Source organism: Myotis daubentonii, chromosome 15 (assembly GCF_963259705.1).
Source record: "Myotis daubentonii chromosome 15, mMyoDau2.1, whole genome shotgun sequence".
Classification (NCBI taxonomy): domain Eukaryota; kingdom Metazoa; phylum Chordata; class Mammalia; order Chiroptera; family Vespertilionidae; genus Myotis; species Myotis daubentonii.
The window spans coordinates 57,453,716-57,479,815 of NC_081854.1; the positions used below are offsets into that span (position 1 = coordinate 57,453,716).

The 26,100-nt window shown below is 59.0% G+C and overlaps 2 protein-coding genes across 4 annotated transcripts in view; one reads left to right on the top strand and one right to left on the bottom strand.

Moving 5' to 3' along the window:
- LONP2 (lon peptidase 2, peroxisomal) overlaps positions 1-3,205 on the bottom strand; it is a 41,003-nt gene extending 37,798 nt beyond the window's left edge. The window contains exon 1 of the mRNA XM_059668107.1: positions 2,886-3,205. Within this exon, the coding sequence (XP_059524090.1) occupies positions 2,886-3,118 (233 nt within the window). The 5' untranslated portion in view covers positions 3,119-3,205. The remainder of the gene's footprint in view (positions 1-2,885) is intronic.
- The window catches only part of ABCC11 (ATP binding cassette subfamily C member 11), a 41,454-nt gene that overhangs the window by 853 nt on the left and 14,501 nt on the right, over positions 1-26,100 (top strand). For 2 of the 3 annotated variants that reach the window (XM_059668105.1, XM_059668103.1), the window contains exons 2-17: positions 7,292-7,435; positions 8,981-9,108; positions 9,700-9,858; positions 11,127-11,274; positions 11,945-12,178; positions 13,831-14,004; positions 14,521-14,668; positions 14,978-15,126; positions 17,020-17,127; positions 18,415-18,675; positions 19,355-19,426; positions 20,597-20,799; positions 22,546-22,618; positions 23,383-23,586; positions 25,498-25,632; positions 25,704-25,788. In XM_059668105.1, coding sequence (XP_059524088.1) covers positions 7,334-7,435; positions 8,981-9,108; positions 9,700-9,858; positions 11,127-11,274; positions 11,945-12,178; positions 13,831-14,004; positions 14,521-14,668; positions 14,978-15,126; positions 17,020-17,127; positions 18,415-18,675; positions 19,355-19,426; positions 20,597-20,799; positions 22,546-22,618; positions 23,383-23,586; positions 25,498-25,632; positions 25,704-25,788 — 2,383 coding nt within the window. In that variant the 5' untranslated portion in view covers positions 7,292-7,333. The remainder of the gene's footprint in view (positions 1-7,291; positions 7,436-8,980; positions 9,109-9,699; positions 9,859-11,126; positions 11,275-11,944; positions 12,179-13,830; positions 14,005-14,520; positions 14,669-14,977; positions 15,127-17,019; positions 17,128-18,414; positions 18,676-19,354; positions 19,427-20,596; positions 20,800-22,545; positions 22,619-23,382; positions 23,587-25,497; positions 25,633-25,703; positions 25,789-26,100) is intronic. The other variant, XM_059668104.1, reaches the window with a different exon arrangement.

Genomic DNA, 26,100 nt, shown 5'->3' on the forward strand with positions numbered 1-26,100 from the left:
CTAGGAAAACGGCACGGTCCGGGGGGGTCCTAAGAATGCCGGGATTCTATAAAGAATGGTCGGTGTATGGCCCTGGCCGGTGTGGCTCAGTGGATAGAGCGTCGGCCTGCGGACTGAAGGGTCCCGGGTTTGATCTTGGTTAAGGGCACATGTCCAGGTTGCAAGCTTGATCCCCAGTAGGGGGCGTGCAGGAGGCAGCTGATCCATGATTCTCTCTTATCACTGATGTTCCTAGCTCTCCCTTTCTTGCTCCTTTCCTCTCTGAAATCAATAAGAACATATTTAAAAACAGAATGGGGGGGGGGGGGGATGGTTGGGCTGTGTTTTCTAACTCGAACGATGAGGTCTTCCGAGGGCTCTCAGTGAAGCCAGGGCAGCGACAGGAGCCTCAGAGATGAGCTCACCCACCACCTGAATGGATGGCGAGGGTGCTTCCGGCCGGAGAGCCTAGAGCAGGGGTGGGCAAACTTTTTTGACTCGAGGGCCACCATGGGTTCTTAAACTGGACCGGAGGGCCGGAACAAAAGCATGGATGGAGTGTTTGTGGGAACTAATATAAATTCAAAGTAAACATCATTACATAAAAGGGTACGGTCTTTTTTTTTTTTTAGTTTTATTCATTTCAAACGGGCCGGATCCGGCCCGCGGGCCGTAGTTTGCCCACGGCTGGGCTAGAGTAACAGTCACTGTCATTGCAGAGGGATTTGCACGGGGAAGGAAACACGCTGCCAATCTGCCAGCATGACACCAATGAGGGGGCACTCACACCTAAAATAGGACTAAATCCACTTAAAAACACCCCCCACCAGAGGATGTATTTTTGGTGTTTGTTGTTGATTTGAGAGAGAGAGAGAGAGAGAGAGAGAGAGAGAGAGAGGAAGGGAGAGGGAGAGAGAAACATCCATCAGCTGCCCCAAGCTCAGACACAAACCTACAACCTAGGGAGGTGCCATGACCAGGAATCAAACTCACAACCCCTTGGTGACTGGGACAACGCTCCGAGCAACTGAGCCACCAACCAGGCCAGGGCTGACTAAACCCCTGAGACGCACAGCCCGCCTGTGGGCAGTCACCAGGCCTACGCACGGTGGGAAGAAAAGGAAAAATCTGGTCATGGCCACTCTGGGCTCAACAGGCAGCTAAGTGCCCGGGCACAGAGAGTGAAAAGCGGTGGGAGACGTGAGCGGAGCCTGAGGGGGGGGGGGGTTCCTGGGGAGGGAAACCAGGCCCAGGGCAGCGTGTCAGCGCTGACCCTCGGGAAGTGCCCAACTCCACTCCAGCCAGAGCGGTCGGAGCGGGGCCAAGACGCTGAGAAAAGCCAGGCTGTCGCAATGTGGACCATGGGCTGGCGGGGTTTTTTGTTGTTTTTGGTTTGTTTTGTTTTAGGAGGGGCAGGGAGAGGCTCCTTTGAGAATCTGAAGAAAGCTATGGAATCTCCTTTTTTAAAAAAAAAAAAAATTTCTTTTTATTGATTTCAGAGAGGAAGGGAGAAGGAGAGAGAGAGAGAAACACTGATCGGTTGCCTCCTGCATGCTCCCCACTGCCTGCCTTCCCCCCCCCCCCCACTTCACTGACCCACCTGTGCACAACCTGGGCATGTGCCCTTGACCAGAATCGAACCCAGGACCCCTCAGTCCACAGGCCGACGCTCTATCCACTGAGCCAAACCAGCTAGAGCTGGAATCTCCTTTTAAAAATGTATATAGCCACACGGTTTGGGATCAAAACAAGGCTTTCCTAACCCTCCCCAAATCCATTGGGCCAGGAACCCCCAGTTCTGAGAACGAGGGGCTCGAAGCTGAAAACATCTCGAGAGGATTAAGGGTAGGAGGCAGGGGTTGGGAGGTGCGTCTGAGACAGCATTTGCCGAGAGCGAGCCGTGTACCCAGAGTCCAACAGAAATACGCCAGCCACACGCGGAATCTTAGCGCCCACGTTACAGAGTAAAAGGAAACAGGTAAAACGCTAATGTTTCCCTGAACTGCGAAGAGCCAAAACCTACATAAAAGGTGACCATTCAGAAACCGGCACAGCCACCTTCAGTCCAAGTTTTCAAAACCCCGTGTGTGTTGTGCCCTCCCGGCAGCACGTCAGGGTGAGGGCTTGTCTGGGACGTGGGGCTTTCAGTGCCAAGACCAGGAGGGTGCCCCGCACACCCGGGCCATCGGCCACTCTGGGGTCTCCATGCGACCGGCCGGTGCTCCGTGGCCACAGGTGGCTCCTGGCCGCGGTCTGGACGGCGCACCTGCCTATCACCCCCTTCGCCTTCCAGGCACACCTGCCAGGTGGAGGCTGAGCTCCCGGATCACGGGAGGGGACGGACAGACAGGCACAGGGGCCTCACCCAGATCACGTGCTAGGCCCGTGGGGGCCCGCATACCAGCAGGAGACCAGGAGGGAGCGAGGGCAGCCCCGGGACAGGAGGCGGGGCAGGAAGGGCCCTTAGGGGGGGAACGGGCAGCGAGGGGAGGCAAGGGGAGGCGGGGGGTGGAAGAAGGCCCCCAAAATCTAACGGGGGTGGGGGTGCGGTGCAGGGCGGGATAGGAAAACACTAAAACGTGCGGGTGGCCGGTGGCTAGCGGCCAGCGAAGAGGTCAGAGTGACAGGGAGGAGGGGGGGGCGGGGAGGAGCGGCCTGGAGAGCTCAGACCTGGGCGCCGACGGGGTTCAGGGCAACTCGCTACCATGACAGTTCGTCCGGCTCCCTGCCTCCTGGGTCCTCCCACTGAACGGCCCCCATTTCCCGCGTTAGAGGCAGAACCGGGCCCCCGTGTCCCGCGTTAGAGGCAGACAGCTGGCCCCCCGTGTCCAGCGTCAGGGGCAGAACCGGCTGCGTCCCCCCACCCCTGCCCCCGTCCCGCCGCCGCCGCGACCCGCCGGGCCCACCTGTGCAGCGGCGGCAGGTCCTGCGCGTCGCTGGCCGGGTCGGGCGTGTTGGGGATGACGCCCAGGATGGTGCTCTGCAGCGACGTGCCCTTGAGCAGGCGGCTGCGCACCAGCTGCAGGTTGCGGGCCGAGTCCACGCTCGTGCGCATGGTGGAGCCGGGCAGCAGCACGCCCTCGTGCGTGAGCAGCAGCGGCAGGCGGCTGGGGATCTGGATGGGGCTGCCCGACGACATGGCGGCGGCGTCCGACTGAGCTGCGCTCCCCGCTGTGCGCCGCCCGCGCGGCCGCCCCGACCTCCGAGCCGCCGGCACTTCCGGTCCAGCGCGACGGAACGCCCCCGGGCTCAAACGCCGCCGCTTCGCGCTGCCCCCTGGCGGAGCCGCGCGGTAAGGCGCGCGCCGTAATGACGCGAAAAGAGGTGCAGGGCTCCCGCGCGCCCGGGCCTGCTCAGCACCTCAACTTTCCCTGGGACTCGCTCACACAGCGACCCCCCACTCCCCGCGCTGTGTCGGGAAGGAAGATGGAGAAAACTACAGCTGCTTGGCATGCTTCTCACCTGCAGTGTGGACCAGCTCAGGTGTGCAAAAGCGAGGCAAGGACATGGCAGGGAGGTCCCCACCCTCCGCCCGGCTTCCCCCAGGGGCTCACAGCATCCGTTCAATGACAGCCACGGAGTTAGCGCGGCCGCCTGACCTACAGGCCGGACCTAAAAGTTGCCCGTTTCCTCCCTCATGTCCCTTTTTTCTGCTCCGGATCAGGCTTTCCCTTTGGTTGTGATGACTCCTCCATTATTATAGTTTGTTTTTTTGTTTTTTTAAAGCCTGGTGCTTTCGGTGTTTCGATGCCTTGTTTTATGGAATGCCCCGCAACCCATCAGTGGACAAGGCTGCCGCTGCCATGGACCTGACGGTCTAGCGGGGTGGGAACCATATGCTCGGCCATGGCATACTCAGCCCCAGGTGAAGGACGGAGGAAAGACAAGAGAAGAAAGCTGGGTCTGGGTGGGACGCTGCTCCCGATGGAGAGCCAGCGCCACGGGCTAAAAGCCGTGTCTTTATTTTATAGCAGATGCCACGGGGCAAAGTCAGGGCGTGGTCAAGATGTTTACAACGTTCTGGAGGGTTTCGACCCCACTCAGTTACATGCACCTGAACTCTATCAAGCCCACATCGCTCAGGCACGTGGGGCCACGTGTTCGGACCACGGGTTCAAGCTCACAACCACAGCTGTTGGCTATCACTGTGCTGGGAAGGCTCTGTCCTCCAGCTGGGACTTGCACGTGGCCACGAGAGGACTGTGCCCGCTCCTCAGTCCGAGGCTCGAACCTGTCCCAACGCTGTAGCCGCTCCCCACAGCAGGGGTGTGCACGGGGAGCGGAAAGTCCTTCCGAGGGTCAGGGGAGGCCCTGCGCTTGAACCCAGCTTCGCACCGCGAGGGGTCAGGGGTGGGGGCGGGAAGGGCACGACGCCAGGCTGGAGAAGCAACGCTTGCGAAGGCCCTGTGGCTGGGATGCCGGTGGGATGTCTGAGGACCAGCTCCTGGAACTTGCTGAGCTTCTCGGTCTCAAGGAGCTGGGAGGTCAGCGGGGTCGGGCTAGAGAGGGCCCCTGGTTGCCAACGGCAGGATCACATCGCCCGGCTTACGTTCTCAAAAGCTGCTGTGTGAGAATGGCGTCCAAGGGCTGGAGAGGAAAGCAGGAGGTCAGTGAGGAGGTGGGGTGTGAGCTGAGGGAGACCCGAGGGAGGAGAAGGGGCCAGCCGTGCCAGACGCCGGCAGGAGAACGCGGGGGGGGGGGGGGGGGGTTCGCCCTCAGTGAAGAGCCCGCGATGGCCCCAGAAGCTATTGGAACCAGCAGGAGGAAGAAGTTAACCAGCGGGGAATGGGCGGCCTGGACGGAGACGGAAGAGAAAGGGCTGATGTCAGCCGCCTTCGGGGCCTGGCAGGCGGCTTGGCCCCACTGCCCCCGGCACCTTCCCTGCCCTCCGTGCGCCTCTGGCTTGGACACCGGCCACCGTTTGCCTTGCTCCAGGGCCCCCTCCAGTTCCCAGGCCATTTCACCATCTGCAAATAGCCCGGGTCTGAACCAAGTTCACCGCCATGACGCTGGCCCCCCGGCGATGGCTGGAGCAGCCAGGTGGCCTCTCTGATTGCCAGGCAAGTCCTGGTCCCCACCCAGCAGCAGGGATGGCCTCGCCACTAATCACAGTGGATAAACGGGCAGCGGACCCCTGGTTCTCTCTCATCGTTGATGTTTCTATCGCTCCCTCTCGCTTCCTCTCTCTGAAATCAATAAAAGCATATATATATATATATATAAAGAAATCAGTGCAGGAATGCTAATAACGCAGGTGAAGTTGACATGTGCGTGGTGCCCACAGCCCCGACGTTGTGAAGAGACAGAAAAATGAGGAAGCATGCTTTCAGTATTTGCAAACTTCCGCACAGTTACTCGGGAAACGGGCAATGAGTGAAGGTCCGACCAGCCGCCCTCTTTGCTGCTCCGTCTCCTCTTCCCCGTCAGCACGGAGCAGGCTGTCAGGCCACATTCCTCCCTCTCTGCTGCCTGGAGAGGTCGGTGCAGCCCGGTGCCAGCGCGCATGACTTGCGATCTGGAACTTGCTGACGCCACCCTCCCCACCCCCGCGCCCTCCGCCGGGGAGCTTTGCGTAATGAGTAAACGGAAGAGCGGTACACGTGGGCCTCCCCAGGGCCTCTCTCTACGGAATCACGCCAATTTTCAATAAGTTTTTATTGATTACAGAGAGGAAGGGGGAGTGAGAGAGAGAGAAACATCAACGATGAGAGAGAATCACGGACCGGCTGCCTCCTGCACGGCCCCCATTGGGGATGGAGCCCACAGCCTGGGCCTGTGCCCTGACCGGGAATCAGACCGTGACCTCCTGGGTCATAGGTCGACGCTGAACCACTGAGTCTCCCACTTTCTCTTTCCGTTCCTTCAGAAAGACTCCTCGTGACCATCCCTCTCCTACCCCAGACAGCGGCTGCTCTGGGAGTGAGTGAGTCACACGCTCAGAAAGGCGAAAGCAAAAGGCAGATGAAATACACTTGGTGACCCAAGGCCCTAAGTCAGTGGTTCTCCACCTTGGCTGCACATGAGAATCACCTGGGAATCTTTTAAAAATCCTGATTTCGGGGCCTCATCCTCCGGGAATTCTGTTTCTTTGTTCTGGGGTGGGGCCACAACATGAGTAACCAAGAAGCAGAATTTCCGGAGGATGAGGCCCCAAAATCAGGATTTTAAAAAGACTCCCAGGTGATTCTGATGTGCAGCCAAGGTGGAGAACCGCTGCCCTAAGTCCTGCCCAGACCCGCTGCCGGAGTCTGAAAACCAGGCGTCAGAAAATGGCAACATGGCGTGCCTTCCCTTGTTTGCTTATCGAGCACCTGGCTGTCCTCCTAGTGCCAGGCCCCAGGCCCAGGGACTCGACAGTGAGCAAAGCAGGCGGGTCCCTGGTCTCCGTTTAGTGCCGGGAAACGAACGCGGAACAAACAGTGATTTACAGTTGAACAGTGAATCAACTTAAACAGTGAACAGTTGACAATCAAACAGTGAACAAACAGTGAATGTACAATTTATAAACTGGGATAAGAGAAGAAGCATGGTTTGTTTTTTTACAATCCTCCTTTGAGGATTTTTTAAAATTTATTTTATTTATCATTATTATTAAAAAATATTTGTACTGATTTCAGAGAGGAAGGGAGAGGGAGAGAGAGATCAATGATGAGAGAGAATCATGGGTCGGCTGCCTCCTGCACGCCCCACACGGGGGATCGAGCCTGTGACCCGGGCCTGTGCCCTGACCGGGAATCGATCCGGCGACCTTTCGGTGCCCAGGACGATGCCCAATCACCTGAGCCACCCGGCAGGGCAGAAGAGGCGTAGTTCTGTGGGCAGACTCGGTATATGAAAGGAGACTGGCCTGGCCCACGGGGGTGGGGTGGGGAGTGGGGAGTTGGAGAAGGGTTTCCCCAAGTGAGGTCGGGCTGGGGCAGTGAAGGATGTTAAAAAGTAGGGAGCCGAGCCCGACTGGCATGACTCAGTGGGTGAGCATCTACCTATGAGCCAGGAGGTCACAGTTCAACCCGGGCATGTGCCCTGACGGGGAACTGAACTGTTTCATAGGTCGATCCCCAGTAGGGGTTGTGTAGGAGGCAGCTGAGCCATGATTCTCTCTCATCATTGGTGTTTCTATCTCCCTCTCCCTCTATCTTCCTCTCTGAAATCAATATAAACATATTTTAAAAAATAAAAATAGGGAGCCAAGTCCCTCCCAGGCAGAGGGAAGAGCAGGGCCCAACCCCGTGCCGGCCCCGCATGCTGCCTGCAGGGGGCCGGCCTCCTCTCCTGGCTGGGTCTAAGCCGCTCCTGCCTGTTGCTTTTTCAGTCTCTGGTTTTGGAAAACGAAGGATCGGCAGGACAACTGAAAATGCCCAGGAGGAAGATATGCTGGGTCCCCAGCTCTTCCGGCGGCGGCGTCGTGAATCTCGGCTTCGATGTGGGTGACGGCATGGTCTCGGGACTTAGCTACGTGAGTCCATCTCCTTCGCATCAAGGCCCCAGGGAGCTGCAGGGGAGGGTCTTCCCCATGGTCACCACTTATTAGCTCAAGGAATGCTGTCCCATATTTATTCAACCTTGACTTTTTAAAATGCACCTCACGCTTCTGTAATTAGATGAATCATAACCCTCGGTCACGACACGCCTTCGTGGCTCATGCATGTGCATGTATTCTCTATTACCTATTCATCTATGCATGCACTTATATTAACACTGGAGGCCCAGTGCACGGATTCGTGCCCCGGTGGGGTCTCTTGGCCTGGCCTACGCCCTCTCGCTATCCTGGACCCCCTGGGGGATGTCAGAGAGTCGGCTTCAGCCCGATCCCCGCACGCCAGGCCGAGGGACCCTACCGGTGCATGAATCCGTGCACCGGGCCTCTAGTCGGCATATAAGATCTTTGGTTAATCTCTTCCTGCTCTCCCCTCCCGCCTTCCCTCTGAGATTCATCAGTCTGTTCCACGTTTCCATGCCTATGGTTTCCGCTCCTGCGTTGAGCATCTGCCCCCTGGTGGTCAGTGCGCGTCACAGCTGCCGGTCGAACGGTCACTTAGGCTTTTATAGAGACTGAGTGCCTCTGGGCCTGTCGCTAACACACCAGCTTGGATCCTGACAATCACACTCAGCTATTGATCTCCTCGTCCCAAGTCCCTCGCCCCGAAGGCACCACGATGTGGAACCTTTCCCTGTCGACCCTCTCCTTTGTTTGTCTGTTGATGTATTTACACCGAGATGTAATGGACCGTATGTTAGTCTCAGGTGCACAGCATCCCACTTGGTATATTTATACGTTGTGAAATGATCACCACCATAGGTCTGGGAAACATCGTCACCACACAGAGCAACGCCTTTCTTTTCCTTCTGACGAGACGTTTTAAGATCTCCTCTCGCCGTAACGATCAAACATATAACCCAGCGTGACTGAGTGCAGTCACCGAGCTGTGGCTGCCGCCCCAGCACTCCTTTACTTTGTAACTGGAAGTCTGTACCTTTTGACCTTCACCCATTTGCCCACCCACCCACCCACCCACCTTGCCTCCGGCAACCACCCATCTCTTTTCTGTGTCTATGAGCTCCCTTTTCTTTTTTTAAAGATTCCACATGTTGCCCTGGCTGGTTTGCTCAGTGGCTAGAGCATCAGCCCTCAGACCAAAGGGTCACAAGTTCAAATCCCGGTCAAGGGCATGTACCCGGGGTTCCAAGTTCATCCCCACCCCTATCCGGGCCCCAGCGAGAGGCAGCCCATTGATGTGTCTCTCTCACATCGATGTTTCTCTCTCTCTCGTCCCCTCCTCCCTCCCTGCTGCTCTCTAAAGGTCAATGGGGGAATATCCTGGGGTGAGGATAGGAAAAGGTCCCACATGCCAGTGAGGACGGGGGTACTTGTCTTTCTCTGTCTGACTCCAGAGCCGCGAGGAAGCTGATGTGGAAGGATCCGTCCTCCTTGGGCCTAATGCCCGCTCCGGTGGTATTTATGGGTCTGAAACGGACGCGCTTTCGTTTTTTCTTCCCCAAGAGAACATACACCCCTGAAGACGGTTACCCACAAATCCAGGAGCCTGAGCCGCCTGGGAGCGCAGCGGCCCCGCCTCGGGGGAAGCGTGACGCCTGGAAGATGCTGCTGCCCTTCCGCCCCAAGCCCGAGTGAGTCCTGCCGGGGCGGAGGGCGGAACCACCCGGCACCAAGGGCAACGAAGGGCAGCTTCACCGTGGACACTTCCGCGCTATTTCCCACAGAACGGACAGGCTGCACTGCTTTTCTTTCTTCTAAATATATTGTTATTGATGTCAGAGAGGAAGGGAGCGGGAAAGAGAGAGAGAGACATCCATGATGAGAGAGAACCATGGACCGGCTGCCTCCTGCACGCCCCACCCTGGGGATGGAGCCCTCCACCCGGGCCTGTGCCCTGACCGGGAATCGGACCCTGACCTCCTGGTTCACAGGCTGATGCTTAACCCCTGAGCCCCGCCGGCCCGGCTCTTTCCTTTCTTTTAAAATTGCTCCCCTATTCATAGGCGCTGTTCTTGTTTCTGATGTTTGACTATCACACAGGTAACAGTCGCGAACGCACACACACACACACACACACACACACACACACACGTAGCGGTGCCTCTGGCCGACGGCCTGTGGTTTGGCATAGCTGTGACTCTTCATCTCAAACTCCTGCCCTGCCCTGCGTCTCCCCTCCCGCGCCCGCATGCCCACGTGACCACCTTGCCTGTGACTTCCAGGTTCCCGTCCCCTCAGCCCCTGGATGACGCCGGCCTGTTCTCCTACTCGACGGTGTCGTGGCTGAGCCCCCTCATGATGCAAGGCCTCCGGAAGCGCTTGGATGAGAACACCATCCCCCCGCTGTCAGCGCAGGACGCCTCCACCCGCAGTGCGCACAGGTACCGTCACGCTGGGCAAGCCGCAGGGTCGGTTAAGACCAGGTCTTGGTGGGGGCATGGTGACCAGAGATGCTCAGAGAAGGTAAGGTTGGTCCCTCCTCAGACAACCAAGGACTGCGGGCTCTTCCTCTGTAGCAAGAGGCTGACCTCTAGTCTGAAAGCACTTTTTTAATTTTATTTTTTAAATATTGTCTTATTGATTTCAGAAAGGGGGGTGTGGAGGGAGAGGGAGAGAGAGAGAAGCATCAACGATGGGAAAGAATCATGGATCGGCTGCCTCCTGCATGTTACCTACTGTGGATCCAGCCTGAAATCTGGGCATGTTCCCTGACTGGGGAATCGAACCATGACCTCCTACTTCATAAACTGACACTCAACCACCGAGCCACACTATACACCAAGGTTGTGGGTTCCATCCCTGTCAGAGCACATACAAGAATGAACCAATGAATGCATAAATAAGTGAAACAACACATCGATGTTTCTCTCTCTCCCCCTTCCTTCCTCTTTCTAAAAATAAACATAAAAATAGAATAAATAAATATATATAACATACTAGACATCCCTCTCACAATCCGGGACTGCTGGCTCCCAACTGCCTGCCTGCCTGATTGTCCCTAACCGCTTCTGCCTGCCAGCCTGATCGCCCCCTAACCACTCCCCTGGCAGCTTGATCGATGCCTAACTGCTCCCCTGCAGGCCTGGTCCTCCCAACTGCCTCCCCTGCTGGCAATCTTGTGACCACGTGGGGGTGGCCATCTTGGGCAAGGGGGTGATGGTCAATTTGCACATTACCTTTTTATTATATAGGATGGACTTATTTGTACCTTGATCTGGCAAGCTAACTATAAAGACGTATTTTTGAAATAGAGAGATTTGAATACAAACTGGATATGCCATATCATTAAGAAATTTGTGTTACTATGTTAATAACTATTGTTTATAACTATTTATAACTATTATTAATAACTATTGTTTTTATGGTTACTGTGGTGTTTTTCTAAAGGCTTATCTAGGAGAGATACACCCTAAAGCATTGAGAGATGAGATGATATGTCTGGGATTTGCTTTAAATAGAGAAAAAGTGAAGGGAGGAGAGATGAAACAGACGTGGTGGTCCTCGAACCTGGGGAATGCATGTTTGGGGGCGATGCCTACACTGCTCACTTCCTTATGTTTGAAAATTTCTAATGAAGCTGCTACAGGACCTGGGACGTCGGGGTGACACGTGCGAAGAGATTTCACGTGGCCGTTTTCCTCTTTCCCAGGCTCCGCCTGCTTTGGGAGGAAGAAGTCTCGAGGCATGGCTTGGAAAAGGCCTCCGTGTTCCGCGTGATGCTCAGGTTCCAGAGAACGAGGACCATTATGGACGCGATCCTGGGCGCATGCTTTTCCATCCTGAGTGTGCTGGGGCCGGTGAGTGGGGCATGGCGGGAGGTGGGCATGGCAGGAGGTGGGGCGTGGCGGGAGGTGGGCGTGGCAGGAGGTGGGGCATGGTGGGAGGTGGGCGTGGCAGGAGGTGGGGCGTGGTGGGAGGTGGGCGTGACAGGAGGTGGGGCATGGCGGGAGGTGGGCGTGACAGGAGGTGGGGCGTGGCGGGAGGTGGGCGTGACAGGAGGTGGGCGTGGCAGGAGGTGGGGCATGGTGGGAGGTGGGCGTGGCAGGAGGTGGGGCATGGTGGGAGGTGGGCGTGGCAGGTGGGGCATGGTGGGAGTTGGGCGTGGCAGGTGGGGCATGGTGGGAGTTGGGCGTGGCAGGAGGTGGGGCATGGTGGGAGGTGGGCGTGGCAGGAGGTGGGGTGTGGCGGGAGGTGGGCGTGGGAGCTGTGGGGGAATGGGTACCCGTCCCCACAGGATGTATTGTCTCCCGACTGCTGCTCTGAACACGACTCGCTTTTGGGGCAGGGGAGCTAATAATAAGTGTGAGTTGCGCAGCCAGGGCTTGGGTTCCAACCTCGGGCGGCCCGCGTCATGGCCGGTGCCCCTGGGCAATGTGTCCACCGTCTCTGTGCCGGTTGGCATGGAGCCCATGGCGCCTGGGTGGGCCCGGCAGGCCCGAGCGAGCCCGGCTCCCGCGCTTGTTGCAGGCGCTGATCATCCCCAGGATCCTGGAATATTCCCGGGAGCAGTCCGGGGGCGTCGGCTACGCTGTGGGGCTGTGCCTCGCCCTGTTTGCCGTCGAGTGCCTCAAGTCCCTGAGCATGTGCGCGTGCTGGGTCGTCAGCCAGCGCACCGGCATCCGCTTCCGCGCAGCCGCCGCCTCCCTGGCCTTCCAGAAGCTGCTGCAGTTTAAGTCGCTGACGCACATCACCACCGGCGAGGTCAGTGCCGGGCGGCCGGCCAGCGGGGCCCGGGGCCAGGGGAGGGAGAGGGAATGATTCCCAGGGGGGTGATGGCCATCCGCAGCCTCGCTGGGGTCCCCGGGCAGGTCAGCTCTGAGCCGGGAGAGAGGGCCCCTCCATTGCTCCCTGCAGTTACGGAGCCTGCTCTGGGGCGGCCTGCCAGGGAGGAGGGTGTGGGAGGACTTCATGGCCCAGGGACGCCCCCAGGGAAGAGCAATCCCAAGGGCTCCCTGGGTGCCCACTCCCCTCGGTGATGGGGGGCAGGGGCTGGTCTTGCTCCCCTGGCAACATAAGGACACGCAGACGCTGACAGGGATGGGAGGGGCTGTGACAATGTGTGGCCCGTAGTCGTGGGGGACACTGGGATTTTATATATTTAACTAGAGACCCAGTGCATGAAATTTCCCTCAGCCGGGCCTGCACTCTCTCGCAGTCCAGGACCCCTCGGGGGATGTCCACCTGCCAGCTTAGGCCCGCTCCCTGCTGGCAGTGGGACATCCCTCTCGCAGTCCGGGACCCCTCGGGGGATGTCCACCTGCCAGCTTAGGCCCGCTCCCTGCTGGTAGTGGGACATCCCTCTCGCAGTCCGGGACCTCTCACGCATTACCACCTGCCTGCAGTGGAGGTGGAAGAGGCTTGCACCACCACCACGGTGCTTGCCAGCCCTGAGACCAGCTTCTGGCTGAGTGGTGCTCCCACAGGGGGAGCGCACTGACCACCAGGAGGCAGCTCCTACATTGAACGTCTGCCCCCTGGTGGTCAGTGCGTGTCATAGCGACCAGTCGTTTTGCTGTTCGGTCAATTTGCATATTAAGGTTTATTCTATAGGATTCCAATCTCCCTGCTTTCCTGTGGCTTGAGGAACATGGATGACTTTTTTTTTTTTTAAGGAAGTTTTTTTTCTAAAAAAATGAATTTTTATTGATTTCAGAGCAAAAGGGAAAGGGAGAGAGAGAAACAGTGATGAGAGAGAATCTTGGACTGGCTGCCTCCTGCACACCCCACACTGGGGATGGAGCCCACAGCCCAGGCCTGTGTCCTGACTGGGAATCGGACCGTGACCTCCTGGGTCCTGGGTGGACACCACCCCGAGCTACGCCGGCCGGGCTCACGGTGACTTTTATGTTGAGGCCCATTGAGAGTGAGGGGAAGGCGGCTCTGCTTTGGCTCCTTATCATCAGTCACCCGCTTGGGACCTGGCCTCAGCCCCTCTCCAGCCTCCTCCAGCCCGAGGTGGCCTCCCGCTCCCGCCTGGCCGGGTGGCCTCCAGCCCTCAAATGCACCGGCCCCCGCCAGTCCCCACCACGCACACTTCTGGCTGCCCCCCTCCTTCGAGCCCCCTTCAAAGACACGGACCTTCTCCCGGCCGGTGTGGCTCTGTGGTTGAGAGTCAACCTATGAACCAGGAGGTCACGGTTCAATGCTCAGCGAGGGGACAGGCCCGCATTACTGGCTGGGTCCCCAGTGGGGGGCGTGCAGGAGGCAGCCGATCCAGGATTCTCTCTCATCGTTGTTGTTTCTCTCTCTCCCTCTCCCTCCCTCCCTGAAATCAATAACAATATTAAGAAAAAAGACACAGGCTCGGGGCGACTGGAGAGGTGACCCCGAGCCGCGGGCTCGCTGTCTTCCAGGCCATCAGTTTCTTCACCAGCGACACCAACTACCTGTTCGAAGGCGTGTACTACGGCCCCCTCATCTTCCTGAGCTGCTCGTCGCTGCTGACCTGCAGCGTCGCCTCCTACCTCACGCTGGGACCCACCGCGCTGATCGCCACGCTCTTCTACCTCCTGATCTTACTGCTGATGGTGAGGCTGGCCGTTCCCCAGAGCGCCCGGGCTCTGTCACGGGGGTACCTCCGACCGGACACGTGTCCTCTCAGGGTTGTGGGGGGAGGGGGCACACTGGCTGCTTAAGTTGCAGGTGAAAACAAATTGGGCAAAACAGGAAGCGGTTCTTGGATGACACGTGCTCCGAGTCATCCAAACGGAGGGGTCTCCTCCCTCGGTCCCCGGAAAGGGGCCTGCGACTCTTAGAGGGTTGGGTTCCCAAAGGCAGAGCATCGGACTCTGCTGCGTCAGCCACAGCCTGGCTTGGCCCCAGGAGAGAAGGACCCCCGGGAAGCACAGCGGGGACCTAGAGGCAGGCGCCCTAGAGGGGGCACCTCTGAAAGCCTTCAGCAGGGACCTAGCGCTTGGTCTCATGGGCCGCCCGGTGCAGTTAACCAGCGATTCGTCCGTATCTGGTGTTTCCCTTGGGAACCCTCGCCTGCCGCCTCCGACCGGCTCTCCCCGTGCTGCCCCCCGCCCCCCCCCTGGCTGCAGGCGCTCCTGACCCTCATGATTGTGAAGAGACAGAAGCAAACCTCTGAGGTCAGCGACCAGCGCATCCGGGTGACCAGTGAAGTCCTCACCTGCATTAAGCTGATTAAAATGTACACGTGGGAGAAGCCATTCGCACACATAATTAAAGGTACAGAGCAACTGCTCCCCGCTCGGAGCCTATGGCTGTCCCGGTGGGCCACGCCACCCACCTTCTGGGCATTTCCTTCGTGCTCCGCGGGTTGTTCTGTGTTCCGTGGAGGATGTTCCCGTGGCCGCCCATGGATTGTCTGTGGAGAAAGTTCCCGTGGCCAACCACGGATTGTTCTGTGTTCTGTGGAGGATGTTCCCGTGGCTGACCACGGATTGTCTGTGGAGGATGTTCCCGTGGCTGACCATGGATTGTCTGTGGAGGATGTTCCCGTGGCTGACTTCTGTGGGTTTCTCATTTATTCCCCAGACCTGAGAAGGAAGGAAAGGAAGCTGATGGAGAAGAGTGGGTTTGCCCAGAGCCTGGGCACGGTGCTGCTGTTCGTGGCCCCCACCGTGGCCACCTTGGTGATGTTCCTCACGCACGTTGGCCTCCAGCTGGAGCTCACAGCTTCCCTGGTACGTGTCTGCGTGTTTTGTTTTTCCCTCTGAATGGACAGGAAGTTTTCTCATTTGTCCTTTTCCAACGCGTGCCCCTCAAAGACTTCAATGATTTGCAAGTAGGTACTAGGAATGGATTTTGGTTTTCCTTCCATGTCGACCCCTGTGAGGAACAGACATCCCTGTGGCCACAGCTGTGGGAGGGAGGGGTGACTGTCGTCTGGCGGCTTGGGGAGCTGGAATGTGTCGCTCACACCCCAGGGATTGGGAACCCTAAATGGATGCATTTCTCTGTGACCAAAATAGAGCCCCCCCAATACACTTTTAAATAAAAGGCGTGGTTCCTTCTGTCTTTCCCGTTGGGGCCTGACCCTGGCCCTGGGACGGAGTAGGGATCCGTCTTTGAGGAGAGGAGGGCAGGGGCTGATCTTGGAGACGTGGGCTCACAGCTGGGGAGGCTGAGGCTGTGGCCAAAGCAGGAGGGCATCATGGGGGCTTGTAGCCAAGGGCTCACCCGTGCTCCGCGCAGCAGTCTCCTCTGCCTGGCCCAGGCCTTGAGGTCACAGTGCTCACAGCAGGCGGAGTCAGACCAGAGCATGCCGGCCGGTTGGAGTTTATCATATACTATGTGTATGTGTATGTGTATGTGTATGTGTATGTGTATGTGTATGTGTATGTGTGTGTATGTCTATGTGTATGTCTATGTGTATGTCTATGTATATGTGTATATGTATGTCTGTGTGTATGTCTGTATGTGTATGTCTATGTGTATGTCTATGTGTATGTCTATGTGTATGTCTATGTGTATGTGTATGTCTATGTGTATGTGTATGTGTATGTCTGTCTATGTGTATGTGTATGTGTATGTCTATGTGTATATGTATGTCTATGTGTATGTCTATGTCTAATGTCTAATGTCTATGTCTATGTCTATGTCACATCATATATACCAGGGGTCGTCAAACTACGGCCCGCGGGCCACATGCAGATGCAAATATTGTATTTGTTCCCGTTTTGTGTTTTTACTTCAAAATAAGATATGTGCAGCGTGCATAGGAATTTGTTCATAGTTTTTTTTTAAACTATAGTCCGGCCCTCCAACGGTCTGAGGGACAGTGAACTGGCCCCCTGTTTAAAAAGTTTGAGGACCTCTGCTATATACACTTTAATCCTTACGTGAGGATATTTTTCCCCATTGATTTTTTTAAAGAGAGATTGGAAGGGCGGAGGAAGAGAGAGAGAGAGAGAGAGAAAGAGAGAGAGAGAGCGAGAAAGAGAGAAACACTGATGTGAGAGACACATGGGCTGCTTGCCTCCCACACGCACCCTGGCCAGGGCACAGGGAGCGCACTGGCAGCCCGGGCGCCTGTAGGAGCCCGTAAGCCAGGACCCCGGGAGCCCGGAGGCGGAAGGTGGGCGGCTGGCAGCCGCGACATGCTCTGGGGGGAGTGAGGCGGGAGCCAGGCGATGCGGAGGGAGATTTTTCAGTAGCAGAAAGAGCGTCTCAGGCAAAGGAGAACGAAGGTGACCGCAGCAGCCATACAACCGTGCGGCGCCTGACAGCACAAAGCCGCCGTGTCCGGGTGCTCCCGGAGGCCCTCCGTGTAGGCCGGCTGGCACGGTGCCGCTGGGGACCCTGAGCCTGGGAGGGAGCTGGCCTGCCCGCAGCGAGAGCTCCCCGTTGGCTAGGCGACGAGAGGGACCCGGCCTCCAGACTCGGGGACTCTAATAAGAGCGGCTCTTTTTCACCGGCTTCTCTGGTCTCCCCCGAGCCAGCGGGGCCACTGCCCAAGGACGGACCTGCTGGGGGAAGCTCACGGTCCGACGCTGGGCTCGAGGCTCAGGGATGGGGGCTCCCGGGATGGGGGGGGTCGGGCTGCCACCCTCACCGCCTCTTCTCGTCCCCACCAGGCCTTCACGGTCCTGGCCATCTGGAACACCATGCGGCTGTCGGTGTTCTGCATTCCCTTCTCGGTCAAAGGCCTCACGGAGTCCAAGTCTGCGGCAGAGAGGTTCAAGGTCAGCGGTCAGGGCGGGCTGCCCGGCCCTTGGCAGTGGGCGTCCCTCCTGAGTGCAGGACAGTGGCTCCGGGGCGCGGATAGCGGGTCCCGGGTGTGGGTGGGGGGAGCCTGGAGGGCGTGGAGCGTGAGATGGGGAAGGACCCATGGGCAGGTACAGACAGGGTATGGCTCTGGGGCTCATGGTTGCTCGTCATGTTACTAAACATAACTCAGCTCACAAACTAAAGGGCCGTGCCGTTCCCGATGATGACGGCGGTGTCCCTCGGCCCGGACGCTGTTATGTATCCGGTGAAACAGGCCTGCGGCCCATGTTTTTAAATAATGAAGAAACAGACTTCCTCTCGTTTCTTTTGAAAAATAGCCTTTTTTATTTTATTTCATTTTTTGTAAAATGCCAGGTGCTCACTGTAAAAAGTCGAGGCGCCACCGACAGGCGCAGGAATAACAATGACTCGGCATCCGCTGCCTGGACAGAAACCACGTCCAGACCAGTTCCCACCCAGCCCTCGCCCTGAGCGGGTCTCCGGGGAGAGGCTGCCGAGGGACGCGCTTCCCACCCCCCCTTTAATGCTGAAGGTCACCTCGTTTAACGCCTGAGTCTTACAGGGCGATGCGGACGCAGCGCCAAGGGACTGAGGAGTAGATGGCGCCACACGGCACCCCCCACACGGTGGTACCTGCAGACCGTGTCCCTTTTCTTGTTCTTTTAATGCCTAGTCATATAGATGTCAGAGGCGTTTCTTTTCTTAATTTCAGAAAGAGAGAGAGAGAGAAAAATACCAATGACGAGAGAGAATCATGAACCGGCTGCCCCCTGCACGCCCCACGCTGGGGATCGAGCCCCGCAACCCGGGCAGGTGCCCCGACCGCAAACCGAACCGTGACCTCCTGGTTCATGGGTCGGCATTCGACCACTGAGCCACACCGGCCGGGCAGCCCCCTTGACCTTTACGAGTTATAAATGAAACCGAAAAACCACAGGTCGGTACTATGACTCAACAGCTGCTGTCACTGACGATGAGGCGGGCGTAGGTCAGGCTGTCGTCACTGTACAGTAGACTGGAGAGTGAGGAATAGGGCAGGGAGTGTCCGATGTGAAAGGGGCCCAGTGGTGTGAACTCGGGAACTCCACCAACAGAACTGGCCTCCCCTCGCTGGACGGCGGCTCTTCCCACTCTCGCTGTTCATTCGTTCACAGACCAGCACCCGGGCCGGCCGCAGGGGGACACGCGCCTCCTGGGGCGGCGGCCTGAACGCCTCTCCCTCCCCCTTCTCGCCCGGGCAGAGGTTCTTCCTGCAGGAGAGCCCCGTGCTGTACGTCCAGCCGGCCAAGGACCCCAGCAGAGCGCTGGTGTTGGAGAAGGCCACCTTGTCCTGGCGCAGGGCCTGCCCCGGGGTGGTCAACGGGGCCTTGGAGCTGGAGAGGAACGGACACGCTCACGAGGGGACGCCCGGGGCTCAGCCCCAGCCAGGCGCCCTCGGGCCCGAGGACACGGGGGACGGCCTGGCCCCGGTGTTGCACAGGATCCACCTGGCGGTGTCCAAGGTAGCCCCCTCCTGCCAGGCGGGCGGGCCAGCGGCCGGGGGTGTGGCCTGAGGGTGGGAGCCTGGCCTGGCGTTTCCTCCCCAAACCTCCCTTTAAGACGCAACCCATCTCAAACGGCGTCCACCCCCAGCCCTGATACAGGAGCTGGTTTCATGTGACCCCTCACCCTGAGAGTATGTGTGGGCTTCTTTATGGCAAGGTCTCGCCCCACCAGCACGCGAGCTCCCCGAGAGGCCTTGCCTTCATTGCTGGTGCACAGGAGAAACTCACAGGACTCTCTGATGGGCGAACGAATGAATGAACGAATGAACGAACGAACGAATGAACGAACGAACGAACGAACGAATGAATGCGTGCCACCGGGAAGCTGCTCTGTTGTCCCCATTTCACAGATGGAGAAACAGGTGCAGGGAATACAGGCGGGTCTGGAATGGGCTTCTCTCCTAACAGGACCACCCACCCACCACCCCCTCCGCCATCGCCACTCGCCCGCCTTCCTCGAAGGCCGCCCCCTGTAGACTGACCTCAGATCTCCCCTGGAGATGCGCTTGCCCGCGTGGCTGTGGGGTGCGAGTGGTTGTTTTGTTTTCTGTTGGCCATTTTGGGTTCAAACCCCGGACACAGCTGGGGGAGAGGGAGGGCCGTCTGTGCCGACGCCTGTCTGTGCTGGGCTTTCCAGGGGACCCTGCTGGGGGTCTGCGGCAGCACCGGGAGCGGCAAGAGCAGCCTGCTGTCAGCGGTCCTGGGGGAGGTGAGTTTTGAAGTTTCTCTCACTGAGAAGCAGGAAGACAACAATCGATGGTCCGGACCCGTAGGCCCAATGACCAGACGCGGCAGGGGCTGCCGTTGGCCGCGTCTGCGTAGAACCATGTCCTGTGGCGCCGCTTTAAACGGCAGCGATGGTGACCCTTTTCCACTAACTCCTTGGCGGTGACCTGTGCCGCGCCAGCACGGCCAAGGGTGAACCTGAGAGGGGGCGGCTGGAAGGCTTAGAAAAGACAGACAAGAGAATGAAAGCCGGGTCTCGGTGGGGCGCTGCTTCTCTGAGAGACAGCGGCGCCGCCCACAAGCCGTGTCTTTATTCTATAGCAGATGCCACGAGGCAAAGTAAGGGCGTGACCAAGATGATTACAACGTTCTCGTGGGTTTCGGTCCCACTCAATTACATGCACCTGAACTCTATCACTCAGGCACGTGGGGCCACGTGTTCAGACCACAGGTTCCAGCTCACCACCATAGCTGTTGGCTGTGATTGTGCTGGGGGGGCTCAGCCCTCCAAGCTGGGACTTGCACGTGCCCACGAGAGGACTGTGCCCTCTCCTCAGTCCAAGGCTTGAACCTGTCCCAACACTGTAGCGGCTCCCCACAGTGACGCCCAAAACACGAGGCCCACGCCCCACCCATCCACGGCGACGTCCTCACATTAGGAGCAGCTCTGGGATACCCAGGGCAGGTCAGGGTGGGCCCGGGCATTCCATCCACGGAAAGGGGCTGGAAACCAAGCGGGAAAAGCTTGGGGTGTCTTCCTCGCAAGCCCTGCTCGTCCCCGTGGGGAACGTCCTGGTTTAGCTCCGTGTTCTCAGGGCCGCACCCTGACTCACGGGTGGGGCTGGAGGGAGCATGTTGTTCTTTTGTTTTTTAAATTCAGGTCCTTGTGGTTGTACAACTGAGGTTCCATTTTTTTTTTAAAAACATGTTTTTCAGAAAGAGGAAGGGAGAAGGAGAGAGAGAGAAACATCAATGATGAGAGAGAATCATGGATGGCTGCCTCCTGCCCCCCCCCCCCCCGGGGACTGAACCGCAACCCAGGCTGTGCCCTGACCGGGAATCAAACTGTGACCGCCTGGTTGCTAGGTCGACGCTCAACCCCTGAGCCACGCCGGCTGGGCAGGAGCATGTCATCCTAAGACCCATTTCATAGGCGAGCCCCGGGGTCCAGAGGCCAGAGGGGCCCTGGATGTCCCCTGGGCACCGCCCTGAGACTGACTCACGCCCGCAGATGCACCTGCTGGAGGGCTCGGTGGGCGTGCACGGGAGCCTGGCCTACGTGCCCCAGCAGGCCTGGCTCCTCACGGGCAGCGTCAGGGACAACATCCTCATGGGAAGCCAGTGCGACCAGGCCCGGTAAGCCTCTGGGAGGGGCAGGGAGGACGTGGGGGAGGGGGCTGTCTGGGGAAGGCTCCCCCATCCTCCCACCCCCTGCTGCGAGTGGCCACCTGAGAGCGGCTGGCACCCGCACGGGCTCCCTTCAGGCACCAGCACTGCCCTCCTGGCTGGGAGAGGAAGGCCACTGTCCTCTCCATGTTCTAGGCCAGGCGGTTGAGGCCCCAAGAGGGTCAGTCACGTGCCCAAAGTTGGTGGGATTGATGCCGCTGGGCCTGAACCCCGTGGCTGTCAGCAATTCCAGGTTTCACTACTTTGGTCTATGGGCCCTCCCCCTCCGAAAGGTTAGCTCCACGGGTGTTTGTTTGTATGAATCCCTTCCTGACCTCAAAGTCAGAGGGAGGTCAAGGGGGCGACGAGGTTGTCAATGTGGAGGAATCAGCTGGGTTTGTGGGCGGGGGGGAGGGGTGACCTGCTCACACATTCCCCTGGCGACCACGAGTGGCTGTGGGGCAGAGGATTGGGGGTGGGGGGCGGGGAACCGTGCCCGCAGGCCACAGCCGGGCTCCAGCTCCGGGACTCCGCCTCTGTTGACTTTGTTTGATTTTGCAACCGGCCCCTCCCCCTGAGTCACAGCCCCGAGGGCACAGGCCTGGAGGGGTTCACACTGGCCAGCTCCAGCCAGCCAGGCCCAATGCCAACTGGTGATCTGCTGGCCGGTCCCCGAGTTGCCCAATCGGTGCGATGGCTCTCCAGAGCCAGCCGCCTCCTCCCGCAGCCCCCTTCTCATTGGCCGGCGCTGTCTCCTTCCATCTCTGCGCTCCTCTCTTCTCCGCTGGCGGCCAGCTCTGCGCTGCGCTCTCTGGCCGGGACTGCTCCCTGGCCCTGGCCCGGCGCCCTGGCTCCCGCTTCTCCCCGTGTCCACCCCCAGGGGCGTCGTCCTAACACAGCCCTCATCTGATCACCGTCTGCCCGCACACCGATGGGACTCGGGGCCCTTTCGAAATATCTGTCCAGAACAAACACGGCTGGGCGCTGCTAGGCACGCAACACAGAGAATCTCACCGAACACGGAGACCCGTGCACACGAGTGTCCACACGGCACATGGTCACAGCAGCCACGGACTGGAGAGGCTCCCCATGTCCATCCCGGGGGCACGTGACATACTTACCCCACGTGTGCAGCGTGACGGGGTACTCAGGACCCTTAAACCATATAAGCTGCCCACGGGCCCACAGGAATGGGTTGTTCCTGAATAAATACATAAGAAACTGTAATGGCAGTTGCTCCTAAGAAAAGCCACTGAGGGGCCCTGGCCGGTGTGGCTCAGTGGCTAGAGCGCCGGCCCAAGGACAGAAGAGTCCAGGGTTTGCTTCCGGTCGAGGGCACGTACCTGGGTCGCAGGTTTGACCCTGGGCCCATCCAGCCACATGCAAGAGGCAACCCATCGATGCGTCCCTCTCACATTGACGCTCCTCTCTCCCTCCTTCCCACTCGCTCTAACAATCAATTGAAAAAATATCCTTTTGGGGGGAGGGGGATGAACAAGGACAACAAAAAGCCCGAGGGCCACAGACGCCAGAGGCGCTTCTCGCGGCGCTGTCTCCTTTCATTTCTGCTCCGACGTCCACCGCGTGCGCGCGAGATCCAAAGGGAAGAGGCAGGAGGACGCGGGCAGTCTCCTTAGCCTGCAGTGCGCGCGCTCCCCCTCCACACCTGGGGGGTGCAGGTCTGCCCGCGTGTCCCTCAGCCCCCCGACCTTGCAGGTACCGCCAGGTGCTCCACTGCTGCTCCCTGAACCGCGACCTGGAGATCCTGCCCTTCGGAGACATGACGGAGGTGAGGGGGAGGCGGGCAGCTCGCCCTGTGGGCCCCGGGCCCAGGCTGCCTCCCGGCACACAGAGCGGCCCCCACCGCGCTGCCTCCGAGCCCCCCAATGGGGGAGGGAAGTCGAGAGGGGGAACCTCCCACGCGCCCCTGTGCGCCCCCCTCCCCCCCCGTCCCTCGCTGGCCAGCACCCCTTCTTCAGGGGGAACATAGCCAAGGCCCCAGGACGGGAAGTCGTCCTGACGGCTGCGTTTCTGATAATTCGCCGTCGTTGGCCCCCAAGAGAAGGGGCAGTGCTGTCCCCACTTCACTGTGATTGCAGCGCAGCCCGTGGCCACGTTCCACGGGCAAAGCCCTGTCTAGCGCCCCGCGCCTCGCTTCAGGTGAGGCAGCCCCGTCCTCCACGTCCGCACTGGCTTCTTTATTGGCGTGTTCGCGGCTCCTGTCTGACACCCGCGCGTGGGGAGCAGGCGGTGCTCGTCTGTCCCCTTATATCGGGAGCTCGGTGCCCTCGAGCCCCGTCCCGTGGCCGCGGTGGCCCGGGGCCGGCCATCCCAGTGAGCGGCATTTCGCGGTGCCACGTGCCACGTCTGCTCTACCCACGCCGCCCCCGAGGGGCGCTTTCTCCCGCACGTGGGAGCACAGAGTGCTGCGGCCAGGGGCGCCCCATCCTTAGGTGCCTCGGGGTGTGCCCTGAGGGGTCCAGGCCGCCCCCCCCCCCGCCCTCCCGCGGTGCTCACCCTCCCGCCACGGTGCCTTTGGTTGTCCGCCCGCAGATCGGGGAGCGGGGCCTCAACCTCTCGGGGGGGCAGAAGCAGAGAATCAGCCTGGCCCGCGCCGTCTACTCGGACCGCGAGGTCTACCTGCTGGACGACCCGCTGTCGGCCGTGGACGCCCGCGTGGGGCAGCACATCTTCGAGGAGTGCATCCGGAAGACGCTCCGTGGCAAGACGGTCGTCCTGGTGACGCACCAGCTGCAGGTGACCGGACGCCCGTGGAACGGGCTCCCCCGCCCCTTCCCCTCAGCCTAGACCCCCCACGCGGGGCGTGTGGTGAAGAACTTGGCCCTCCTCTCCTTGCTGTGTGAAGGAGACGGGCTGGCGAACACCCAAACCCAAGTTCAGGGTCCCCTTCACCTTCCCCAGGGCAGGGGGGCCGGTGCTTTGGAAGGAGAACCCCAAGTCTCCCCTGAGAGCAGGGCGGAGTGGGCTGCTCCCATGCCCTTCCCCTGGACACTCATCCTTGGCGTTGGCCGCAGACACTGTCGCTATTTCTCCCTCCTCTTCTAGCTGAGCCTCACCATCTTTCTGGTATAAGAAAAGGCCTAAGAAGCTTTAGGAAGGGTCCTGGCCGGTGCGGCTCAGTGGCTAGAGCGTCGGCCTGCGGACTGAAGGGTCCCGGGTTCGATTCCGGCCAAGGGCATGTACCTTGGTTGCGGGCACATCCCCAGTGGGAGGTGTGCAGGAGGCAGCTGATCGATGTTTCTCTCTCATCGATGTTTCTAACTCTCTATCCCTCTCCCTTCCTCTCTGTAAAAAAATCAATAAAATATATATTTTTTAAAAAGGCATAAGAAGCTTTAGGAAGGGCCCTGGCTGGTGCGGCTCAGTGGCTAGAGCATTCAGCCCGCGGACTGCAGGGCCCCAGGTTCCCTTCCGGGCAAGGACATGTACCGTGGTTGCAGGTTCCCTGGCCCTGGTCAGGGTGCGTGCAGGAGGCAGCCCATCGATGCGTCTCTCTCACATCGATGTTTCTCTCTCTCTCCCCCGCTCCCTTCCACTCTCTCTAAAAATCAATGGGAAAAATACCGGAACAAAAGCATGGATGGAGTGTTGGTGTGAACTAATATAAATGCAAAGTAAACATCATTACGTAAAAGGGTACGGTCTTTTTCTTTTTAGTTTTATTCATTTCAAACGGGCGGATCCGGCCCGCGGGCCGTAGTTTGCCCACGGCTGCCCCAGACACAGTGAGGTCTCCTTCCCCATGTCCTAACCCGCACGTCGCTGCTGGTTTACTTCCCGCGACCGGTGCTAACCTGCCTTTTCCCGCCACGTCACAGGCTGGAGACCGTCCACGCTGACAGGTGCAGCTGTCAGTCTCACGGGGGCGGGGCTCCGATCGCTGATACCCCAGGATTTATTCCCGAGGGTGGGCACGTAGGGTCGTCCCCTCATTTTTCACTTTTACAAAAAACGCCTCAATGTACATCAGTCTGCGTGTGTCTATGGTCGTTTGAGGTTTTTTGTTTGTTTTTTTTAGGATAGAGTTTTAAGGGGTTGAATTGTTGGTTTATAATTCTTCAGAAACCTTTAGTGTTACGCGGCACTGTCCAATTGCCTTCCAAAGGAGCTGTGCCGATCTACCGCCCGCCCAGACATTTTACGAACGTTCCCTTTCCTCCCAGTCACGGCCAGCACCTGGGGTTGTCCATCGTTTAATTTCTGCCAACCTGGTAATCCTATATAATAAACCCTAAATATGCAAATCGACAAAAAGGCGGAACTACCAGTCGCTATGACACGTACTGACCACCAGGAGGCAGATGCTCAACGTTGGAGCTGGCCCCTGGGGGTCAGTGCGCTCCCACAGGGGGAGCTCCACTCAGCCAGAAGCTGGGCTCATGGCTGGGAGCGCTGCGGTGGTGACGGGAGCCTTTCCCGCCTCTGCAGCAGCGCTAAGGACCCCTTGGGGGATGTCCGCCTGCCTGCTTAGGCCTGTTCCTGGCACATGCCGGACTGAGGGCCCCACGGCCCCCCCCCCCCCCAGCACTGGGCTTCTAGTATAAAATAACATTGTATCTCGACTTGAACTCAGGTTTTCTGTGGAATAGTGAGGCTGAACAGCTCTTTGTGTGCTCACTGAAGATCTTATTTGTTCTGGTTCCTCAGTATCTGCAGTTTTGCGACCAGGTCATTTTGCTGGAAGACGGGAAAATCTGTGAGCAGGGGGTTCACAGTGAGCTGATGCAGAAGAAGGGGCGATACGCCCACCTCATCCAGATGATGCATGGGGAGGCCACACAGGTGATCCGCCCCCGCCCCCGCCCCTCCCCCTCGGGGAGGAACCCCCTCGCTCACAGCCCTGCTTCCCCCAGAACACACTCCAGGCGGCCAGAGAGCCTCAGGTGGGAGGCCCGGCCCAGCACCCCCTCCAGGAGGAGCCTCTTGGGGACAGTGAAGGTGAGGACATTGGGTCCGGCCCTGCCCGGCTCCGGCCAAGAACCGCCTGGGCTGGGGTCGCAGCAGCTTTGGGGCAGCTGCCGCAGAAGCGTGTTGCTGCAGAGCATCTCACTGTCCATCGACGAGGACACAGAGAGGTTGCGTGACTTCCCCAGGTTGCACAGTATCGTGATGACAATTAGGAACCAGGATCCTGGTCCTAGGTCACCTCTGTCCCCTTCTCTCCAGCTGCCCCTCTGACCCGTCCAGCGTGTGGGACGTCAGGCCCTCGGGGCTTGTTGAATAGTTGGGGGTGGACCCCCTTTCCAGGCT